This window comes from Pristiophorus japonicus, chromosome 9 (genome assembly GCF_044704955.1).
Source record: "Pristiophorus japonicus isolate sPriJap1 chromosome 9, sPriJap1.hap1, whole genome shotgun sequence".
In the NCBI taxonomy this organism is placed as follows: domain Eukaryota; kingdom Metazoa; phylum Chordata; class Chondrichthyes; family Pristiophoridae; genus Pristiophorus; species Pristiophorus japonicus.
In genome coordinates, this window is record NC_091985.1 from 217,125,436 (window position 1) to 217,146,170 (window position 20,735).

Sequence of the window (20,735 nt, forward strand, 5' to 3'; positions counted from 1 at the left end):
TGCTTGTACTGCACTAGACCCTGTCTCAGTTTATTGAACCTCGACCATGTCTTAGTTATTGCAGCACTAAATAACATCCACAAATATTGGAAATGGTTGGGGAGGAAACAGTGAAAGTAACAGTCAGGAAACAGAAGACAGGAGATAGAAATAGAGCAAATGAAGGACATAATCAATGAGAGAAAGACAGATTTATTAACCTCATGGCAGGTATAGATACAGCTTCACTTTTACCATCACTGGCACCAATCGTCACAGACCGGAGGTAAATCTCAGGAGCTTCTATGTGATGATGAGGTGATCACTGGACAATAAAGCTCAGAGACTGGTGGGTGGCTGCTCATTATCCTCGGTGTGATTTAATCCCCTTTCCCACTGAATACTGCGGACAGACATGGTCACCTTGGTAACAGAATGGTCAGTGTGACATCACTTTCTAAACAAGAGCACACAAGACAATGGGTTATCGATACATGTTGAAGATATTAAACATTCTGCAATTACTTTTTACATAAAAGTAAATAAAATACTGGAAAATTATTGCTGAAGATAATTTATCTCTGTGGAATTGACTTGCAAACATTAAGAATGATGTGTTTTGTTTACACACACACACACACACACACAAATTTATCACACTGCAGTACTGACTGGCAAGGTCGCAAGTTCGATCCTTGATCTGGGCTGTTAGTTGATCTTAGCCAAGGCAGCAGTTCAGGGGCTATAATTGTCCTCAGTACCACTGGGCTAAATATGAGTAAAAATCAGCCACTGCAGCTGCTCTTCATACCAATCCAGGGACCTCAACTGGGAAGTGTGTGGATGTCATTTGAGGACAGGATTTGAGGCTGTGATGCCTACCACAGTCAAAATCTTGCTGGCACTCACTGAGTCTATGGATAGTGAGGCACTGGAGGTTAACTAATGTCTGTGGAATTGCATCCCCCCAACACACACATACACACCCTCACACACCCCTCCACACAACATTACACACTCCGCCCCCACATACACACACCCCCACACACAGCCTTCTATACACCCACACACACATACACACACCTCCCCACACACACGTACACACATCATTACACCCCCTCACACCTACACACAAACCCCGTCACACACCCCTCCACACATTACACACTCCCCCCATACACCAACATACACCCCCACACACAGCCTCCTACACACCTCCCCACACATACACACATCTCCCCACACACACACACATCATTAAACCCCCTCACACATACACACACACACCCTCACACATCCCTCCACACATTACACACTCCCCCCACACACCCACAAACAGCCTCCTGCAGACCCACACACACATACGCACGCCTCCCCACACACACACGCACACATCATTACACCCCCTCACACACACCTCCACACAACATTACACACTATAAACAGAGACAGGGTCTAGTTTAATTAAACAGAAACATGGTCTCGAGTAATATAAACAGAGACATGGTCTAGAGTAATATAAACAGAGACATGGTCTAGTTTAATATAAACAGAGACCGGGTCTAGTGTAATATAAACAGAGACCGGGTCTAGTGTAATATAAACAGAAACATGGTCTAGTGTAATATAAACAGAGGCAGAGTCTAGTTTAATATAAACTGAGACAGGATTTAGTGTAATATAAACAGAGACAGGGTCTAGTGTAATATAAACACAGACAGGGCCTAGTGTAATATAAACAGAGACATGGTCTAGTGTAATATAAACAGAGAAAAGGCCTAGTGTAATATAAACACAGACAGGGCCTAGTGTAATATAAACAGAGACAGGGTCTAGTTTAATATAAACTGAGACAGGTTCCAGTGTAATATAAACAGAGACAGGATGTAGTGTAATATGAACAGAGACAGGGTCCAGTATAATAAAAACAGAAACATGGTCTAATGTAATATAAACAGAGACTGGGTCAAGTGTAATATAAATAGAGACAGGGTCGAGTGTAATATAAACAGAAACATGGTCTGGTGTAATATAAATAAGGACAGGGTCTAGTTTAATATAAACTGAGACAGGTTCTAGTGTAATATAAACAGAGACAGAGTCATTGAAGGTTGGCATGCAAATACAGCAGGCGGTTAAGAAAGCAAATGGCATGTTGGCCTTCATAGCGAGGGGATTTGAGTACAGGGGCAGGGAGGTGTTACTACAGTTGTACAGGGCCTTGGTGAGGCCACACCTGGAGTATTGTGTACAGTTTTGGTCTCATAACTTGAGGAAGGACATTCTTGCTATTGAGGGAGTGCACCGAAGGTTCACCAGACTGATTCGCGGGATGGCGGGACTTACATATCAAGAAAGACTGGATCAACTGGGCTTGTATTCACTGGAGTTCAGAAGAATGAGAGGGGATCTCATAGGAACGTTTAAAATTCTGATGGGTTTAGACAGGTTAGATGCAGGAAGAATGTTCCCAATGTTGGGGAAGTCCAGAACCAGGGGTCACAGTCTAAGGATAAGGGGAAAGCCATTTAGGACCGAGATGAGGAGAAACTTCTTTATCCAGAGAGTGCTGAACCTGTGGAATTTTCTACCACAGAAAGTTGTTGAGGCCAATTCAATAAATATATTCAAAAAGGAGGTGGATGTAGTCCTTACTACGAGGGGGATCAAGGGGTATGGCGAGAAAGCAGGAATGGGGTACTGAAGTTGCATGTTCAACCATGAACTCATTGAATGGCGGTGCAGGCTCGAAGGGCCGAATGGCCTACTCCTGCATCTATTTTCTATGTTTCTATGTTTCTATGGTCTAGTGTAATAGAAACAGAGACAGCGTCTAGTGTAATAGAAACAGAGACGGGGTCTAGTGTAATATAAACAGAGTCGGGATCTAGTGTAATATAAACAGAGTCGGGTCTAGTGTAATATAAACAGAGACAGGGTCTAGTGTAATATAAACAGAGACAGGGTCTAGTGTAATATAAACAGAGACAGGGTCTAGTTTAATATAAACTGAGACAGGGTCTAGTGAAAATAAACAGAGACAGGGTCTAGTGTAATATAAACAGAGACAGGGTCTAGTGTAATATAAACAGAGACAGGGTTTAGTGTAACATAAACAGAAACATGGTCTAGTGTAATATAAAGAGAGACAGGGTCTAGTGTAATATAAACAGAGACATGGTCTAGTTTAATATAAACAGAGACAGGGTTTAGTGTAATATAAACAGAGACAGGGTTTAGTGTAACATAAACAGAACATGGTCTAGTGTAATATAAAGAGAGACAGGGTTTAGTGTGATATAAACAGAGACAGGGTCTAGTTTAATATTAAACAGAGACAGGGTTTAGTGTAACATAAACAGAAACATGGTCTAGTGCAATATAAACAGAGACAGAGTCTAGTTTAATATAAACTAAGACAGGTTCTAGTGTAATATAAAGAGAGACAGGGTCATTGAAGGTTGGCATGCAGGTACAGCAGGCGGTTAAGAAAGCAAATGGCATGTTGGTCTTCATAGCGAGGGGATTTGAGAACAGGGGCAGGGAGGTATTACTACAGTTGCACAGGGCCTTGGTGAGGCCACACCTGGAGCAATGTGTACAGTTTTGGTCTCATAACTTGAGGAAGGACATTCTTGCTATTGAGGGAGTATAGCGAAGTTTCAGCAGACTGATTCCCGGAATGGCTGGACTGACATATCAAGTAAGACGGGATCAACTGGGCTTGTATTCACTGGAGTTCAGAAGAGTGAGAGGGGATCTCATAGAAACGTTTAAAATTCTGATGGGTTTAGACAGGTTAGATGCAGGAAGAATGTTCCCAATGTTGGGGAAGTCCAGAACCAGGGGTCACAGTCTAAGGATAAGGTGTAAGCCATTTAGGACCGAGATGTGGAAAAACGTCTTCACCCAGAGAGTGGTGAAACTGTGGAATTCTCTACCACAGAAAGTTGTTGAGGCCAATTCACTAAATATATTCAAAAAGGAGTTAGATGAAGTCCTTACTACTAGGGGAATCAAGGGGTATGGCGAGAAAGCAGGAATGGGGTACTGAAGTTGCATGTTCAGCCATGAACTCATTCAATGGCAGTGCAGGCTCGAAGGGCCGAATGGCCTACTCCTGCACCTATTTTCTATGTTTCCACATTTCTATGTTTCTATGGTCTAGTGTAATATAAACAGAGACAGGGCCTAGTGTAATATAAACAGAGACAGGGTCTAGTGCAATATAAACAGGGACAGGGTCTAATGTAATAGAAACAGAGACAGGGTCTAGTGTAATATAAACAGAGACAGGGTCTAGGGTAATATAAACGGAGACAGGGCCTAGTGTAATATAAACACAGACAGGGTCTAGTGTAATATAAAAAGAGACAGGGTTTAGTGTAATATAAACAGAGACAGGGTGTAGTTTAATATAAACTGAGACGGTTCTCGTGTAATATAAACAGAGACAGGGCCTAGTGTAATATAAACAGAGACAGGGTCTAGTGTAATATAAACACAGAGACAGGGTCTAGTGTAATATAAACACAGAGACAGAGTCTAGTGTAATATAAACACAGAGACAGAGTCTAGTGTAATATAAACAGAGACAGGGTCTAGTGTAATATAAACAGAGACAGGGTCTAGTGTAATATAAACAGAAACAGGGTCTAGTGTAATATAAACAGAGACAGGGTTTAGTGTAATATAAACAGAGATAGGGTTTACTGTAACATAAACAGAAACATGGTCTCGTGTAATATAAAGATAGACAGGGTCTAGTGTAATATAAACAGAGACAGGGTCTAGTTTAATATAAACTGAGACAGGGTCATTGAAGGTTGGCATGCAGGTACAGCAGGCGGTTAAGAAAGCAAATGGCATTTTGGCCTTCATAGCGAGGGGATTTGAGAACAGGGGCAGGGAGGTATTACTACAGTTGCACAGGACCTTGGTGAGGCCACACCTGGAGCATTGTGTACAGTTTTGGTCTCATAACTTGAGGAAGGACATTCTTGCTATTGAGGGAGTGCAGCAAAGGTTCACCAGACTGATTCCCGGAATGGCTGGACTGACATATCAAGTAAGACTGCATCAACTGGGCTTGTATTCACTTGAGTTCAGAAGAATGAGAGGTGATCTCATAGAAACTTTTAAAATTCAGACGGGTTTAGACATGTTAGATGCAGGAAGAATGTCCCCAATGTTGGGGAAGTCCAGAACCAGGGGTCACAGTCTAAGGATAAGGGGTAAGCCATTTAGGACCGAGATGAGGAAAAACTTCTTCACCCAGAGAGTGGTGAAACTGTGGAATTCTCTACCATAGAAAGTTGTTAAGGCCAATTCACTAAATACATTCAAAAAGAAGTTAGATGTCATCCTTACTACTAGGGAGATCAAGGGGTATGGCGAGAAAGCAGGAATGGGGTACTGAAGTTGCATGTTCAGCCATGAACTCATTCAATGGCGGTGCAGGCTAGAAGGGCCAAATGGCCTACTCCTGCACCTATTTTCTATGTTTCCATATTTCTATGTTTCGATGGTCTAGTGTAATATAAACAGAGACAGGGCCGAGTGTAATATAAATAGAGACAGGGTCTAGTGCAATATAAACAGAGACAGGGTCCAGTGTACTATAAACAGAGACAGGGTCTAGTGTAATGTAAACAGAGACAGGACCTAGTGTAATATAAACAGAGACAGGGTCTAGTGTAATATAAACACAGACAGGTTTTAGTGTAATATAAGCACAGACAGGGTCTAGTGTAATATAAAAATAGACAGGGTTTAGTGTAATATAAACAGAGACAGGGTGTAGTTTAATATAAATTGAGACAGGTTCTCGTGTAATATAAACAGAGACAGGGCCTAGTGTAATATAAACAGAGACAGGGTCTAGTGTAATATAAACAGAGTCAGGGTCAAGTGTAATATGAACAGAGACAGGATCTAGTGTGATATAAATAGAGTCAGGGTCAAGTGTAATATAAAAGAGACAGGGTTGAGTGTAATATAAACAGAGACAGAGTCTAGTGTAATATAAACAGAGACAGGGTCTAGTGTAATATAAACACAGACAGGGTCTAGTGTAATATAAAAATAGACAGGGTTTAGTGTAATATAAACTGAGACAGGGTGTAGTTTAATATAAACTGAGACAGGTTCTCGTGTAATATAAACAGAGACAGGACCTAGTGTAATATAAACAGAGTCAGGGTCTAGTGTAATATAAACAGAGTCAGGGTCAAGTGTAATATGAACAGAGACAGGGTCTAGTGTAATATAAACAGAGTCAGGGTCAAGTGTAATATAAACAGAGACAGGGTCTAGTGTAATATAAACACAGAGACAGGGTCTAATGTAATATAAACAGAGACAGGGTCTGGTTTAATATAAACAGAGACAGAATCTGGTGTAGTATAAACAGAGACAAGGTCTAGTGTAATATAAACAGATACAGGGTCTGGTGTAATATAAACAGAGACAGGGTCTGGTGTAATATAAACAGAGACTGGACCTAGTGTAATATAAACAGAGACAGGGTCTAGTGTAATATGAACAGAGACAGGGTCTAGTGTAATATAAACAGAGACAGGGTCTAGTGTAATATAAACAGAGACAGGACCTAGTATAATATAAACACAGAGACACGGTCTAATGTAATATAAACAGAGACAAGGTCTAGTGTAATATAAACACAGAGACAAGGTCTGGTGTAATATAAACAGAGACTGGACCTAGTGTAATATAAACAGAGACAGGGTCTAGTGTAATATGAACAGAGACAGGGTCTAGTGTAATATAAACAAGGACATGATGTAGTTATAGAATCACAGAATCTAAGAATGATACATTTCAGATTGTGTACATCGTGCCCACTGGTGCCTGTGTCGGCACTCATTTGAAAGACCTAACCAATTAGTCCCACTTCCCCTGCTCCTTCCCTATATCCCAATTAGTGCCAGTCCCCCTGCACTTTCCCAATATCTCTGCATTTTTTCCAATTCAAGTATTTCCCAATTCCCTGCTGAAACTTATTACTGAATCTGCTCCTGGCCCCCTTTCAGGCTGTGTATTCCAGATCATAACAGCTCATTGTGTATTTATTTCCTCATTTCGCCTCTGATTCTTGTGCTAGTTAAATCTGTGTCCTCTGGTTACAAACCCTACAGTCTCTGGAAACAATTTAAGAACATAAAAGCATAAGAACTGGAAGCAGGAGTAGGCCATGCAGCACTTCGAGCCTGCTCCGTCACTCAATAACACCATGACCTCAACCTAATCCTCGACCTCAACTCCACTTTTCCACCTGTTCCCCATAATCCCGTGATTCCCCTGGAGTCTATAAATCTATCTATCTTAGCTTTGAATATACTCAATGACTCAACAGCCACAGTCCTTTCAGGTAGAGAATTCCAAAGATTCACAATCCTCTGAGTGAAGAAATTCCTCAACTCGGTCAGAAATGGCCTATCCCTTATCCTGAGACTATGTCCCCTAGTTCTAGACTCTCCGACCAGGGGAAGTAACCTCTCAGCATCTACCCTGTCAATCCCCCTTATCAATGAGATCCCCTCTCATTCTTCTAAACTCGAGAGAGTATAATCTACTCAATCTCTGTGGTCTCACCAAAGCCCTGTACAATTGTAGTAAGACTTCCTTACTCTTGTACTCCAACCTCCTTGCAATAAAGGCCAATATGCCATTCACCTTCCTAATTGCTTGCTGTATCTGCATGCTAACTTTGAGCGTTTCCTGTACGAGGACACCCAAGCCTCTCTGAACATTTAACATTTTCTCACAATGTAAAATATTTGTTTTTCTGTCCTTCCTAATAAAGTGAATAACCTCACAGTTCCCCACATTATGCTCCATCTGCCTTATTGCCCACTCTCTTAACCTGTCCATATCCCTTTGCAGATGCTTTGTGTTCTCTTCACAGCTTACTGTCCCACCCATCCCTTGACACTGCTCCTGATACCTGGCACCTCTTGAACCACTGCATCAACATTGGGAACAAATGACTGGGTTGAGGCCCATCTTGGGTAAAAACATGAGGACCACTGTGTCTGTAGTGTGCATCATCTACAGTAGCAAGTCACCAAGGCTTCTTCAATCCCTATCACTGAGATATCAAGGACTAGGCACACTGTGTTTAAAAGAAAACTGATGCCGGTGGACACCAAGCGGGTGCGGGGCCTGGACGAATCCCAGTCGCCGCTGCTGTTTGAGAGGGCCGATGTGGGCACCAAGCTGGGGCCTGTACACCCCCGGGCGGACGGGCGAACCGCCGCCGAGCCGAGGCCCGTGTTTGCGCGGGCCGGCCTGGTGAGCCAGGCGGACGGCTGGGTGTACTCCGACTGCGGGCGGAGCAAGGTGCTGTGCACCATGTATGGACCCCGCGAGAACGACAGGAAGGAGGAGCGCCGCATGAACGGGGCAACCCTGGGTTTTGAGTTCAGATTCGCCCCGTTCTCTTGTAGGAAGAGAGCCGCCTGGATCCACGGCAACTGGGGAAAAGAGAACTCGTCGATCATGGAGCAGAGTCTGCCGCCTGCCATCTGCCTTTGTGGATATCTGAATGGAATATATGGAATTAAGGACAGTAAAGTAAACGGGATATATGAAAATGTATAAGCAATGGAAGAATAGCTGGGAGAATGTCAGATTGCAAATAGTGCAACATCAGCATAGCTAACAGTCTGTCTCAAGGTTTCAAGTCACTACTCCTGCCAATGACATCTAATTGTAACATAAAATAAATCTGCAGAATTGCAAGGTCTCAGTTAGTAGTCACACCATTAGATTGAAACATTTAGAGGCAATGCTTGAGCTTTCAAGAAGAACATCTCATATAGATTGACTAATGAGTGGCTGAGTTAGACTGTCAATCCATTTGTATTTTGTTATCTGATTTCAAAACTGTATAACTGTTGACGCTTTACGATGTAACTTCACCTATCCGCAGGGAGTGTGTACGCTCTATCCAGAGAGTATATCTTCTGTCTGATAGGTCTTACTGGCCGGTAATAAAGACTGCTTTGTTCAAAGCACAAGAGGTATTCGACTCAGTAATTTTACTGAACCAGATTGAGGTAAAAGAATCTGGGAATTTACATTTGGTGTCAGAAGTGGGATCTCAACGGACGACTGCCGAAAACTTGCGAATTAAGAGCCAGACTAGCCTTGGACGAGACGAGGGGAAAGTGGCCACTGGAGTGAGTATGATTTCAATACTGCTCCAGTTTCCCCCGGTTTCAAAAGTCTGAGGAAAGTTTAGCCACTCGCTGGTTCTCAGGTAGTGTCTGAACAAGATCCAGGACAATCTGGTGAATACCTTTCAAACTTAGAATAGGGATAGAGATAGGGAAATTGCGCGATGACGCAAACCAAGCGGCGACTTGGAAAGATAGTTAGAGCTAGATAGGGATAGATGATCAATCATGGATCCAAAAAATTAATAGGAAAGAAAAGAGACTCTTGTGAATGTCTGTTTAAATGAGAAATGCTTCTGTGATTTTTACTGTGTAAAAAAAGCTGGGGAGTTGTGGTTTGTTTTATCTCAAACAGAATGAAAGTTTGTTTTAACCCTTCGTAGTGTTGTCCTGTATGTGGGAAGTTTAAGAGTGTGAACCTTATTGAATTACGTATATTCGGATGATAAGTTACGGAGCCAGGAAATGCACAAAGGATAGGTTTGTTAAAAAAAAAGAAAAAATTACATGGTCCCGGTGGTTAAAAAAAAAAGAAAAACTTGTTGAAAGAAAACATTCAGAGAAGGCACAGCAAAACAACTGAGATGGATTCAAAAGGATTTTTAAAAAAAAATTATATTAAATAACACGACCTTGAGGCTGGAACAATTGAGATAACGAAAAGCAGTTCACAGCCTACGTGCCAGACTTCTCTCTAGTTATACAAAAAAAAGTAACGTACTAAATAGGTGCTAAAAAAAATGTTCTGAGATTTTAAATTATGAAAAAAATTCCACTGCAGTAAAAAAAATAAATCACTCCTGTCCAGTTGGCAGAAAAACTCCATTAAATTAGGGCTTTCATTGACTGATTGAATTTAAACTGCGCAGTAACGCGAAAGGATAGGGAAATTTGGAGACTGAAAGAAATTAATTGAGGCTCATAAGAAATCAAAATTAGAAAATTAGGCTCACAGGGAATAAAATGGGGAATTAAATAGAGGATAGGTGTTCAATTCAGGTACGACGTCGACCTTGTATATCACTTGGCCCGTCTAGGCTCTGATTGAATTAAAAAACCCGCAGCAACTCGGAAGGTAGGGCCGACGCGAACGCGCAGCGGCGCAGACGCGCAAACGACGCGAACGCGCAGCGACACTAACGCGTAGTGACGCAAACGCGCAGTGACGTAGACACGCAGTGACGCCGACGCGTAGTGACGCAGAGGCGCAGCAACGCGTATCGCGAAAGTCAGTGCTAATGTCAGTAAGTCTTTGTAAGTCTTAAGTGTTTAGAGTTTTAAGTATTGAAATCGCGCGGCGACGCGGGTAAGTGTTAGAAGTCTTTGTCTATTTTGTATTGAAATCGTGCGGCGACGTGAACCGCGCGGCGACGCGGGTAAGTATTAGAAGTCCTTGTTTATCTTTTAAAATTTTAAGTATCTTAACTCGCGCGGCGACGTGAGCCACGGGTCGACGCGGATTGCGTGGCGACGTGAACTGCGAGGCAATGCGGATTGCGCGGCGACGTGAACTGCGGGGCGACGTGGGAGTTTTAAGTATCGCGCGGCGACGTGAACGGCGTGGCGACGCGGGTAAGTGTTAGCATTAGTAAAGTTTGTTTATTTGGAGTTAGTTAAAGTCAGTGTTAGTTTCTGTAAAGTCTGTGTCTATTTTTAAGTTTGTTTAAATTGCACGACGACACGAACACGTAACGACACGGTAATACGAGGGGCAGCGTGAAAATGGGTAATCAGTTGGATAAAACAACGGATGCGGATAGTCCGCTACAAAAGCTATGTGAGGATTTCCCTGAAAGAGCTGATGACTTTAGAAAATTATCAGGAGCCCTGAATAAATTATTAGGGGATGACCAGTGGCCTCTAGGTGGCACTAGAAGCGTAGCGGTAGCAAAAAAAGCACAGGGATTAATTTGGAGAAGGGGACGAGGAAAAGGGGATAAAAATTTAATTGCAACCTGGCGACATTATTGTCAGAAATTAAAAGATGCATCACTTCTGTCAAGTTGGCAAACAAATGCTATTAAATTAGGACTTTCATTGACAGAGGGAACACATGTTAAAACTGTAGATGTCATAAAGAAAGAATGTGCGCACAAAAAAAAAACTTGCTAAGAGATCCTCTGGGACCTCTGAGAAAGGTATTGATCAACTACGAGTTAAAATGGCTGGCATTGTGTTAACCGAGGCTGATGATGAAATTGATGAGTGGCCACTGACTCAGCGCCCAACGGCGCCTCCCGCACCCCCTGGCCTCTTGCTCCAGTCCTCTTCCCAATACCCTCCACCTAACACTCCGGTAAAAAGAGGAGTTAAAAATAACCCCATACCACCAAAGCAACAAACCCGAACTGACTCCTCATCCTCTGATAGCGATTCGGATCCCCAGTTTACAAGCAATATAGCCGAAAGGACCAGATCTCACACTCGAAAGGGCAGAACTATATCTCGACATCACAAACAGTCCCGTAAATCTTCTAGTCAATCTACCAGTCCAAGTTGTGAAAGACATAGCAAACACCCCCGCCGATCGAGACGCAGAACTGTCAAGCAGTCAGACAGCTCTGAAACATCCTCCGGCCTAGAAATGATTTCCAAGATCCCAAAGTCCCGACACCAATTCCCTGTCAGACCAATGAAAACCCTGATGCACAACAAGCTGCAGACCACCTCTCTATAGATGTCTGTGATCTTCAAACAACTATTTGATTGCTCACACTATCCGGACAGATGGAGAGGACAGTTAGATATTATTGGCAGGAAAATAAAGGGGAGGGGGGAGGTGCGCCCCCAACCCGGGTCAAGACTGAATACATGACTAGAAAGGAAGAGCCATCTCGGGAGGAAGGATCAATAGAACCGTAGTGTTGCATACAGGATTGGATGGATAAGCAAGGATACGGTTATACTAAACAACCAAACGGGCCGAGCCCTGCTAATAAACCTCCCTATTGTCCCCGGCATGATATGGGAAGAGGCCGGGACTGGGTAAGAGGAATTGATTGTTTTAATTGTGGGCAGGAAGGACATTGGAATAAAAATTGCCCCTACTGTCAGCATGGAAAAGGAAGAGGAGGAAGAGGAGGGGGGCAAGGGGGGAGAGGAGGATCTTACACTAACTTCTCCCAGAAACAACCCCTTTGGTCAATTGTCCCCCGATTGACTACGCAGCTTGATTGTGCAGGGATCCTCCCCGGACGACGAACCCATTCTGAATGAGTGGCAACCCTTTTTGATAGATACGGGAGCCTTCATGTCTTCTGTACAATCAAAGCTTAAACTCCCTGTCTCTACTGAAACACAGGAACTTTCAGGATTCTTGGGACAAATCTCGACATTCCCGGTGTCAGAACTAGTTAAGTGGGTTACCAAGAAGAATTGGTAGAACATCGATTTGTCATCACTACCAATCTGGACTGTAACTTGATGGCTAGAGACCTCCTTTGCAAATTCCAGTTGCATTTGGAGTGTGGAGATGATGGGATTATTGTAAAACAGGAAACCCTTAAGCGGCAGTATTATACCACTAGAACCCCTCAGTGGTGATCTCTGGACCTGCCGTAGGCACCCTATCACGTGACCCTAGCATATGATCCCAGTGGAAAGAATCAGGACCTGCAGAACTTTTATCAGGATCATGAAGGGGAAGTGAAGGGAATTCTATTAAGGGCTAGAGTGACTGGACTGGAAAGAGGCAGATTTTGTGGAAGTGGATAAGAATCTGTGGAAACAGCCCCTAACAATGGCACCGCATATTGCTCGTGAAGTATTAGCCCCTCACCATGCTAAAGATTTGGGAGTTATGGTACGCAAGGCCATAGATGAGGCTGACCCTACCAGCCGGGATGTGCAAATTGTAAAACATGGCCGAACAGTCCAATTTCATGGGGACCCCGAGAAGGTCTTAAGGACTCTACAGCATCATACTGGCTCGGACATACCTGACTATGTGGATCCTCATGTGTGGGCAGAGGACCCCTCCCAAGTGGGTTATACTCCCATTGATCCGATTGAGATCCCAGTGCAGGGCAATCACAGGCAATCCTAAACTGACCTTTTGGCACTGTACTGCAATTAATCTGGCCTGTTTTCTTACTGAGCCACCCCAAGATGAGGAAGAACCCAGTCATGATTGCTTATCTTTAATTTAAGAGGCCACATCAGTCAGGGAAGATTTAGTTGATGTACCAATGGAAGATCCAGACTGTATTCTTACTGAGCCAACCCAAGATGAGGAAGAACCCAGTCATGATTGTTTATGTATGTTGACGGAAGTACTTCTATTAATCCAGAAGAATCTCAGGATACGCCATAGTAAACCAGGAGAATCAGGTCTTGGAATCTGCCGCTTTTGAAACCGCCTATTCTGCTCAACAAGCTGAACTATTCGCCCTCACCCGAGCCTGTATCTTGGCCAAAGATCTCAAAGTCAATATCTATACCGACTCTAGGTATGCCTTTGGGGTGGCCCATGATTTCGGACAATTATGGAAAAATAGGGGATTCCTAACCTCACAGGGGAATGAGATATCTCATAAACAGCTAGTATCTGATTTGTTGCAAGCCCTCATGTTCCCCAAACACATTGCCATTGTCAAATGTACCGCCCATACTACCGGAAATTCTCTGGTTGATATAGGGAATCGTTGTCCTGACCAAGAGGCCAAACAGGCCTCTCGTGACCAACAGATGGTAGTGCCCAAAATTATGAGTCAGACTAAAAATCCTGCGAAGGATAAGTTAGCCTCGGAAAAACCAATGCCAACCATCCAAGATGTTATAAAAGCACAGGAGGACGCTCCTGAAAAAGATAAACTGTTGTGGAAATATTATGCATGTACTTATGACAATGTTTCTAAACTCTGGACCACTCCCGCGGAACAGACTTGCATGTCTGACAAGTTGGCTCTATGAGTTATTGAATATATGCATTTTGCTACTCATTGTGGAGCAAGGACCACGAGTGACACACTTTTGGCTACTTGGGGGCACCCTAGACTCCAGGCGCTCACCCAGAACATCAGTAGTCGTTGCCTGGTTGGCCAGCAACATAATCCAGGGAAGGGAGTCCCCTGTGATTGGGGTAAACAGCCCCTATCCGAAGGTCCCTTTGAGACATTTCAGTTGGACTACATTGAGTTGCAAAAAGTTCAGTGTTACAAATATGTGTTAGTAATAGTAGATGTGTTTAGCCGATGGATTGAAGCCTACCCTAACCTGGACAATAAGACTCAGACTGTTGTTAAGGTGTTAATGAGGGAAATTGTTCCTAGATATGAGATCTCAGCTAGACTGATGACCACCTATGTTCTTTCTCTGACTCAGGCTCTGCGACTAGTTCACAACCAGGTTCAAGATGCTCACCTCGACCTCCCAGTTTTACCCGAATTGTCCCTCGTGGCACCAGGGAAGTATGGATTCGGAAGGGATTAGAGCCACAATGGGAGGGGCCTTTTTAGGTGTCACTCACTACCCCCACTGCAGCCAAGGTTGAGGGGAAAAGTGCCTGGGTTCACCTGCACCACTGCAAGCTCATCACCATTTAAACAAATTTTGCTGGTTAGTCTAATTCCTGTTTCTGTTCCAGATCTCCTCTTCCCCATAGCTGAACAAGGCAGTTGAAGGAGGATCAGTTTGAACTTTTACCCGTAAGACAGCCAAATACACTGACGGAGACCTGAAGAAGGGAAACGTGAAAACAGAACTCTTTTTATCAGCTAAATAATTGGACTATTTATAAGATGAGACCGTGTCTGTATGCCACTGTCTGAATAATAGTGTTGATATATGACAGTTTTGGCGCACGGGAAGGAAGACAAAGGCGAGAGCTCCATGTAAACACCTTTTTGTATATATCTTACGTTTATGCGGAAAAAGGGCACTTCACTAGATGCTGGGTGTGTTCACATATCCCTATACATTCCAAAGGGGGAATTCCTTTGCGCACCGTTCCACTGACCCTAACTGAGACTGTTAGATGGATTCAAAGAAACGATATTGGAACAGGTAGCTAATCGCACTGCTGAGGCTCTGGAGGGCATCACAGCTGAAATGGTAGCGATAAGGACCGTAGCATTACAAAACCGAATGGCCCTCGATTACCTGTTAGCTGAGAAAGGGGGAACGTGTGCCCTGATAGGATCTGAATGTTGCACTTACATTCCTGATAGTTCAGAAAACATAACCCACCTTGCCGATCACATAAGGAGGGAGGTGAAGAAGTTATCCACACCAGCAAAAGAACTTAGCAGGTTTGATTGGTTTCTGGGTGGATCTTGGAGATCCTATCTAATACATGGGGCAATTGTTCTCATCGTAATAATAATTACCTGCTGTTTGATTGTTGGTTGCCTTAACCTCTGCTGTAAAGTAATGATGACAAGGTTAGCAGACCCTCTTGTGGTCAAGGGTTCCCGGGTTATGATCCAACAAACTAGAGAACTACTCAACAATGCAATACTCCTAGAATGATCCTAAATGTTATCATAGAATGATAAAAGGAGGGATGTGGATATCTGAACGGAATATATGGAATTAAGGACAGTAAAGTAAACGGAATATATGAAAATGTATAAGCCATGGAAGAATAGCTGGGAGAATGTCAGATTACAAATAGTGCAACATCAGCATAGCTAACAGTCTGTCTCAAGGTTTCAAGTCACTACTCCTGCCAATGACATCTAATTGTAACATAAAATAAATCTGCAGAATTGCAAGGTCTCAGTTAGTAGTCACACCATTAGATTGAAACATTTAGAGGCAATGCTTGAGCTTTCAAGAAGAACATCTCATATAGATTGACTAATGAGTGGCTGAGTTAGACTGTCAATCCATTTGTTATCTGATTTCAAAACTGTATAACTGTTGACGCTTTACGATGTAACTTCACCTATCCGTAGGGAGTGTGTACGCTCTATCCAGAGAGTATATCTTCTGTCTGATAGGTCTTACTAGCCGGTAATAAAGACTGCTTTGTTCAAAGCACAAGAGGTATTCGACTCAGTAATTTTACTGAACCAGATTGAGGTAAAAGAATCCGGGAATTTACATTTTCACAGGTACTCCAGGTCCCAGATTGAGGTGTACGTGATGGTCCTGGAGAACGATGGCTCCACCCTAGCAGCCGAGGCTGACCTGCACCTCCATGGTGGTGGGCTGCTCCTTGTTTGACGTGGTGGTGGGCTGCTCCTTGAGGCAGTGCGGGGAAGTCCCCGTCCTGGACCCGACTGCAGCCGAGGAGTACAGCGCAGCCAGCACCCAGGGGTTGGATAACGGCAGCTTGACTGTGGTACTGCTGCCCACCCTCAATCGGATCTCGGGACTGGTGTCGAAGGGAGAGTGGGAGGAGGAGACGTCAGTGGAAGCGATCAAGGCTTATATTGAGGGCTGTCAGAAGCTTTACTCTGTTGGTCCAGCAGTGCCTAACCAGATAAATTAAGAGGAAACTCCCACAGCTTGTCAGTAAGGCTTAGATGAACTCTTATTCGTGGATGTTTCAGTAAATACTTTTCTAAAAAAAAAGCTGATTTATTTGACATTTATATAGATGATCAAACTATAGCCAAGTTACAGGGTTACTAACATTGACAGAAACAAATCGCAACTTCCAGAATGAACATAGTTCTGTCTTGGGTGTAATTAACAGCAGAATCCAACCCCTGCCATCAGTTGTGAACGTGTTGGTGTCTCAGGAGGTCGGATAACAGAGTGAATCCCTTCCCACACACGGAGCAAGGAAACGGCCTCTCCCCAGTGTGAACTTGCTTATTGTGTACCAGCAGGTGGGATGAGTGAGTGAACCTCTTCCCACATTTGGAGTAAGTGAACGGCCTCTCCCCAGTGTGAACTTGCTGGTGTCTCAGGAGCTCGGATGACCGAGTGAATCTGTTCCCACATTTGGAGCAATTGAATGGCCTCTCACCAGTGAGAATGCACTGGTGTTTCTGGAGACAGAGTAACAGAGCGAATCTCTTCCCACAGACAGAACAGCTGAATGGCCTCTCTCCAGTGTGAACTCGCTGGTGTATCAGAAGGGTGGATGACAGAGCAAATCCCTTCCCACATTCGGAGCAAGTGAACGGCCTCTCTTCAGTGTGAACTACCTTGTTGTGTGCCAACAGACCGAATGATTGAGTGAATCCTTTTCCACACACAGAGCACTTGAACGGCCTCTCCCCAGTGTGAACTCGCTGGTGTTTCTGGAGACTGGCTAGCAGAGTGAATCCCTTCCCATAGACAGAGCAGGTGAACGTTCTCTCCCCAGTGTGAACTCGTTTGTGGTTCAGCAAGTTGGATGACCGAGTGAATTCCTTCTCACACTCAGAGCAAGTGAACGGCCTCTCCTCAGGGTGAACTACCTTGTTGTGTGCCAACAGGCCGGATGACTGAGTGAATCCCTTTCCACACACAGAGCCGGTGAACAGCCTCTCCCCAGTGTGGATTCGCTGGTGTTTCTGGAGACCGGCTAGCAGAGTGAATCCCTTTCCACAGTCAGAGCAGGTGAACGGCCTCTCCCCAGTGTGAACTCGTTTGTGTGTCAGCAGGTTGGATAACTGAGAAAATCCCTTCTCACACACAGAACAGGTGAACGACCTCGCCCTAGTGTGAATTAGCTGGTGTCTCCGAAGGTTGGATGAATGAGTAAATCCCTTCCCACACACGGGGCAGGTGAACCTCCTCTCCCCGGTGTGAAATCGTCGATGAGTTTCCAGCTCAGACGGTGATCTGAGTCCCTTCCTACATCCCCACATTTCCATGGTTTCTCCGTGGTGCGGGTATCCTTGTGACTTTCCATGTTTGGAAGATCAGTTGAAGCCTCGTCCACACACAGAACACGTGTACAGTTTCTCCCCACTGTGAATGGTGCAATGTGTTTTCAGGCTGTGTAACTGGTTAAAACTCTTTCCAGTCAGTGCACTGGAACACTCTCACTTGGGTGTGTTTGTCTTGGTGCTTTTCCAGTCACACTGACGTTTGAAATCCTTTCCCACAGACAGAACAGACAAACATTTCTCCTTCCACAGTCAAAGGTTGATGATATTCAGGTCCTGATGAATCGAGTGACTCTGTCAGATCTTGATGTGCTATTTGGTTTGAGTTTCCCATCTGAAAATCCTCCCATTCTAATACACTGTAAAAGGAGTTTACAAAAGTCATCACTGTACGTACAGGATAGAAATTCAGAACAGACAATTCTAGTTTCTATACAACGTTCCTTCACATACCCAGGATCATTTAACCCAGTCTGTTAATTGCTTTCAGCTATTGGATTTAACGTGTGTTCCACAGCATCTCTCTCACCTTCGATGTGTGAATAAAGCATCACGTCTGCAAACCTAGTTTTAAATTTACTCAGCAAATGTATTCAACAGAAGATGAACAAATAAACAGATCATGGCCTAATAATACAGCTCTATATTCACAGGTGGAAGTCTGTTACCTAACTCCTCACGTGAACAAAATAAGGATCCCAAATGTAAGAGTCCCTCGAATCCTTTGTTAAAACATTTAAAATCTTGCCCAGTTACTCCCTTGTTACAGATTTTCCCCTTCCTGTGGGAGTTGAAATTTGTCAAAAACTACCAATTAGAAATTTCTAACCGATTTTTTTGCTTTCAGAGTTTCAAGCTGACCAGATCCTTCTCTCAGAGAATCTCCAAAGAGACTATTTGATTTAAACAGAGCTCTCCCCTCCTTTAAATCCAGGATTAGAGTTACCGGGAATTTGAATACCTGACCACATAAATTTAAAAGGGCCTGTCAGTGAATTATTCCTCTCTCCAGCCTGTAACCAAAGAAACTTGTAACACCAAGGCTGAAATTCCACTTCCGTGCGATGGATTCCAAACCTGGGACTGCACATGGGGATTCTAATCCTGGGACTGTACAAGGGGATTCTAACCCTGAGACTGTACATGGGGATTCTAATCCTGGGACTGTACATGGGGATTCTAACCCTGGGACTGTACATGGGGATTCTAACCCTGTGACTGTATGTGGGGATTCTAACCCTGCGATTGTACATGGGGATTCTAACCCTGGGGCTGTACTTGGGGATTCTAACCCTGGGACTGTACATGGGGATTCTAACCCTGGGACTGTACATGGGGATTCTAACCCTGGGACTGTACATGGGGATTCTAACCCTGGGACTGTACATAGGGATTTCAACCCTTGGACTGTACATGGGGATTCTAACCCTTGGACTGTACATGGGGATTCTAACCCTGGGACTGAACATGGGGATTCTAACCCTGGGACTGTACATGTGGAATCTAACCCTGGGACTGTACATAGGGATTCTCACCCTGGGACTATACATGGGGAATCTAACCCTGGGACTGTAGAAGGGGGCCCAGCTCTGGGGCTCTTCTGTTAGAATTGTGTGGGATGTAAACCATAAGCTCGGCACTTACCAACGCCTTCAGGAGAGATGGTGAGAAATCCAATGGTGGAGAGTGAGAATAAAATAAATGAGTCAAAGATTTTCACTCCCGGACTGGGATCCGGTTGGGAACACACAGTAGCCCCGCACACTCTATTCCTCTGCCAAGATGGTTGCGCATGCGTTGTTACGCCATGAAGCGAGCAGGCTGCACTCTGAATCTTCCCACCTTCCTGCACAAAGATGGCGGTGAATCCGGGCCTATTACCGGGAGAAAAATCCGTCGCTGCAAACGCGGGAGTTTCGGGTTATTACTCGGGGTTTGCGGTCTACACCAGATGTTTATGAAGCCTCCCCGCACACTTGCCGATCGATGAGTCCCCTGCGCCCCGCTGATTCTCACCCGGTGCAGAGTCCGGCTCCAGCCTGAGCTCATCTTGGCGTCCGTGCATCTCCAGTACTCGCACTGCGCATGCTCAGCTCACACTGCCCGGGAGATTGACGGCAGCTCCGGACCAATAGGAAGAGCAGGGGTGGGGCTGGAGAACTGAGCGGTTGCTGGTCCTCCAACCAATCGAAGTGTTTGAGGGGCAGGGTTTTCTGCGTCGAGTGCCCGGGGCTGAGCCAGGATCTCCCTCATTGGCTGAAACTCTGCATCATTTTTAAAGCGGATTTATTTCAAACTCCAGGAGAATCTCTGTGGTGTGGAGCAAACATTGCAACATCTGTTAGTGAAATGGATTCATTCAGGACAGCAGGGATTATCTGAGAAAATTACATAGTGCAGTGAGAAAGGAAATGCAGGGGATGTTGTGCAGATGGATTGTCAAAAGGTGTTTGATAAGGTGCCGGACAGAAGGCTCAGATTATTCAAGGGAATGGGACACCGTGGAGAGGAAGTTGGCCAAATGGCAGAAAACAGAGAGTAGTGGTTGATGGAGGTTCTTCAGACTGGAGGGATGTACTGTTATCTGCAAAACTGGATATACAACTCAGTTTCTTCATCCAAGCCAATATCATCATCATCATAGGCAGTCCCTCAGAATCGAGGAAGACTTACAATGAGTCCTTAGGTGGCTGAACAGTCCAATACAAGAGCCACAGTCCCTGTGGGACAGATAGTTGTTGAGGGTAAGAGAGGGTGCGACAGGTTTGCCACACGCTTTTTCCACTGC

General features: G+C 44.3%; 2 protein-coding genes and 1 pseudogene across 3 annotated transcripts in view; 2 read left to right on the forward strand and 1 right to left on the reverse strand.

The window, feature by feature from the left end:
- Positions 1–16,194, forward strand: part of LOC139273617 (zinc finger protein 432-like) — a 137,149-nt gene extending 120,955 nt beyond the window's left edge. The window contains exon 6 of one of the 2 annotated variants that reach the window (XR_011595252.1): positions 14,764–16,184. The gene's annotated coding sequence lies outside the window, so the exon portion shown is untranslated. Of the gene's footprint in view, positions 1–14,763 lie in introns of both variants that reach the window. The other variant, XM_070890570.1, reaches the window with a different exon arrangement.
- The window catches only part of LOC139273621 (zinc finger protein 530-like), an 84,710-nt gene that overhangs the window by 8,563 nt on the left and 55,412 nt on the right, over positions 1–20,735 (reverse strand). The window contains exon 3 of the mRNA XM_070890588.1: positions 201–436. Within this exon, the coding sequence (XP_070746689.1) occupies positions 399–436 (38 nt within the window). The 3' untranslated portion in view covers positions 201–398. The remainder of the gene's footprint in view (positions 1–200; positions 437–20,735) is intronic.
- Positions 8,134–16,648, forward strand: LOC139272882 (exosome complex component MTR3-like; annotated as a pseudogene).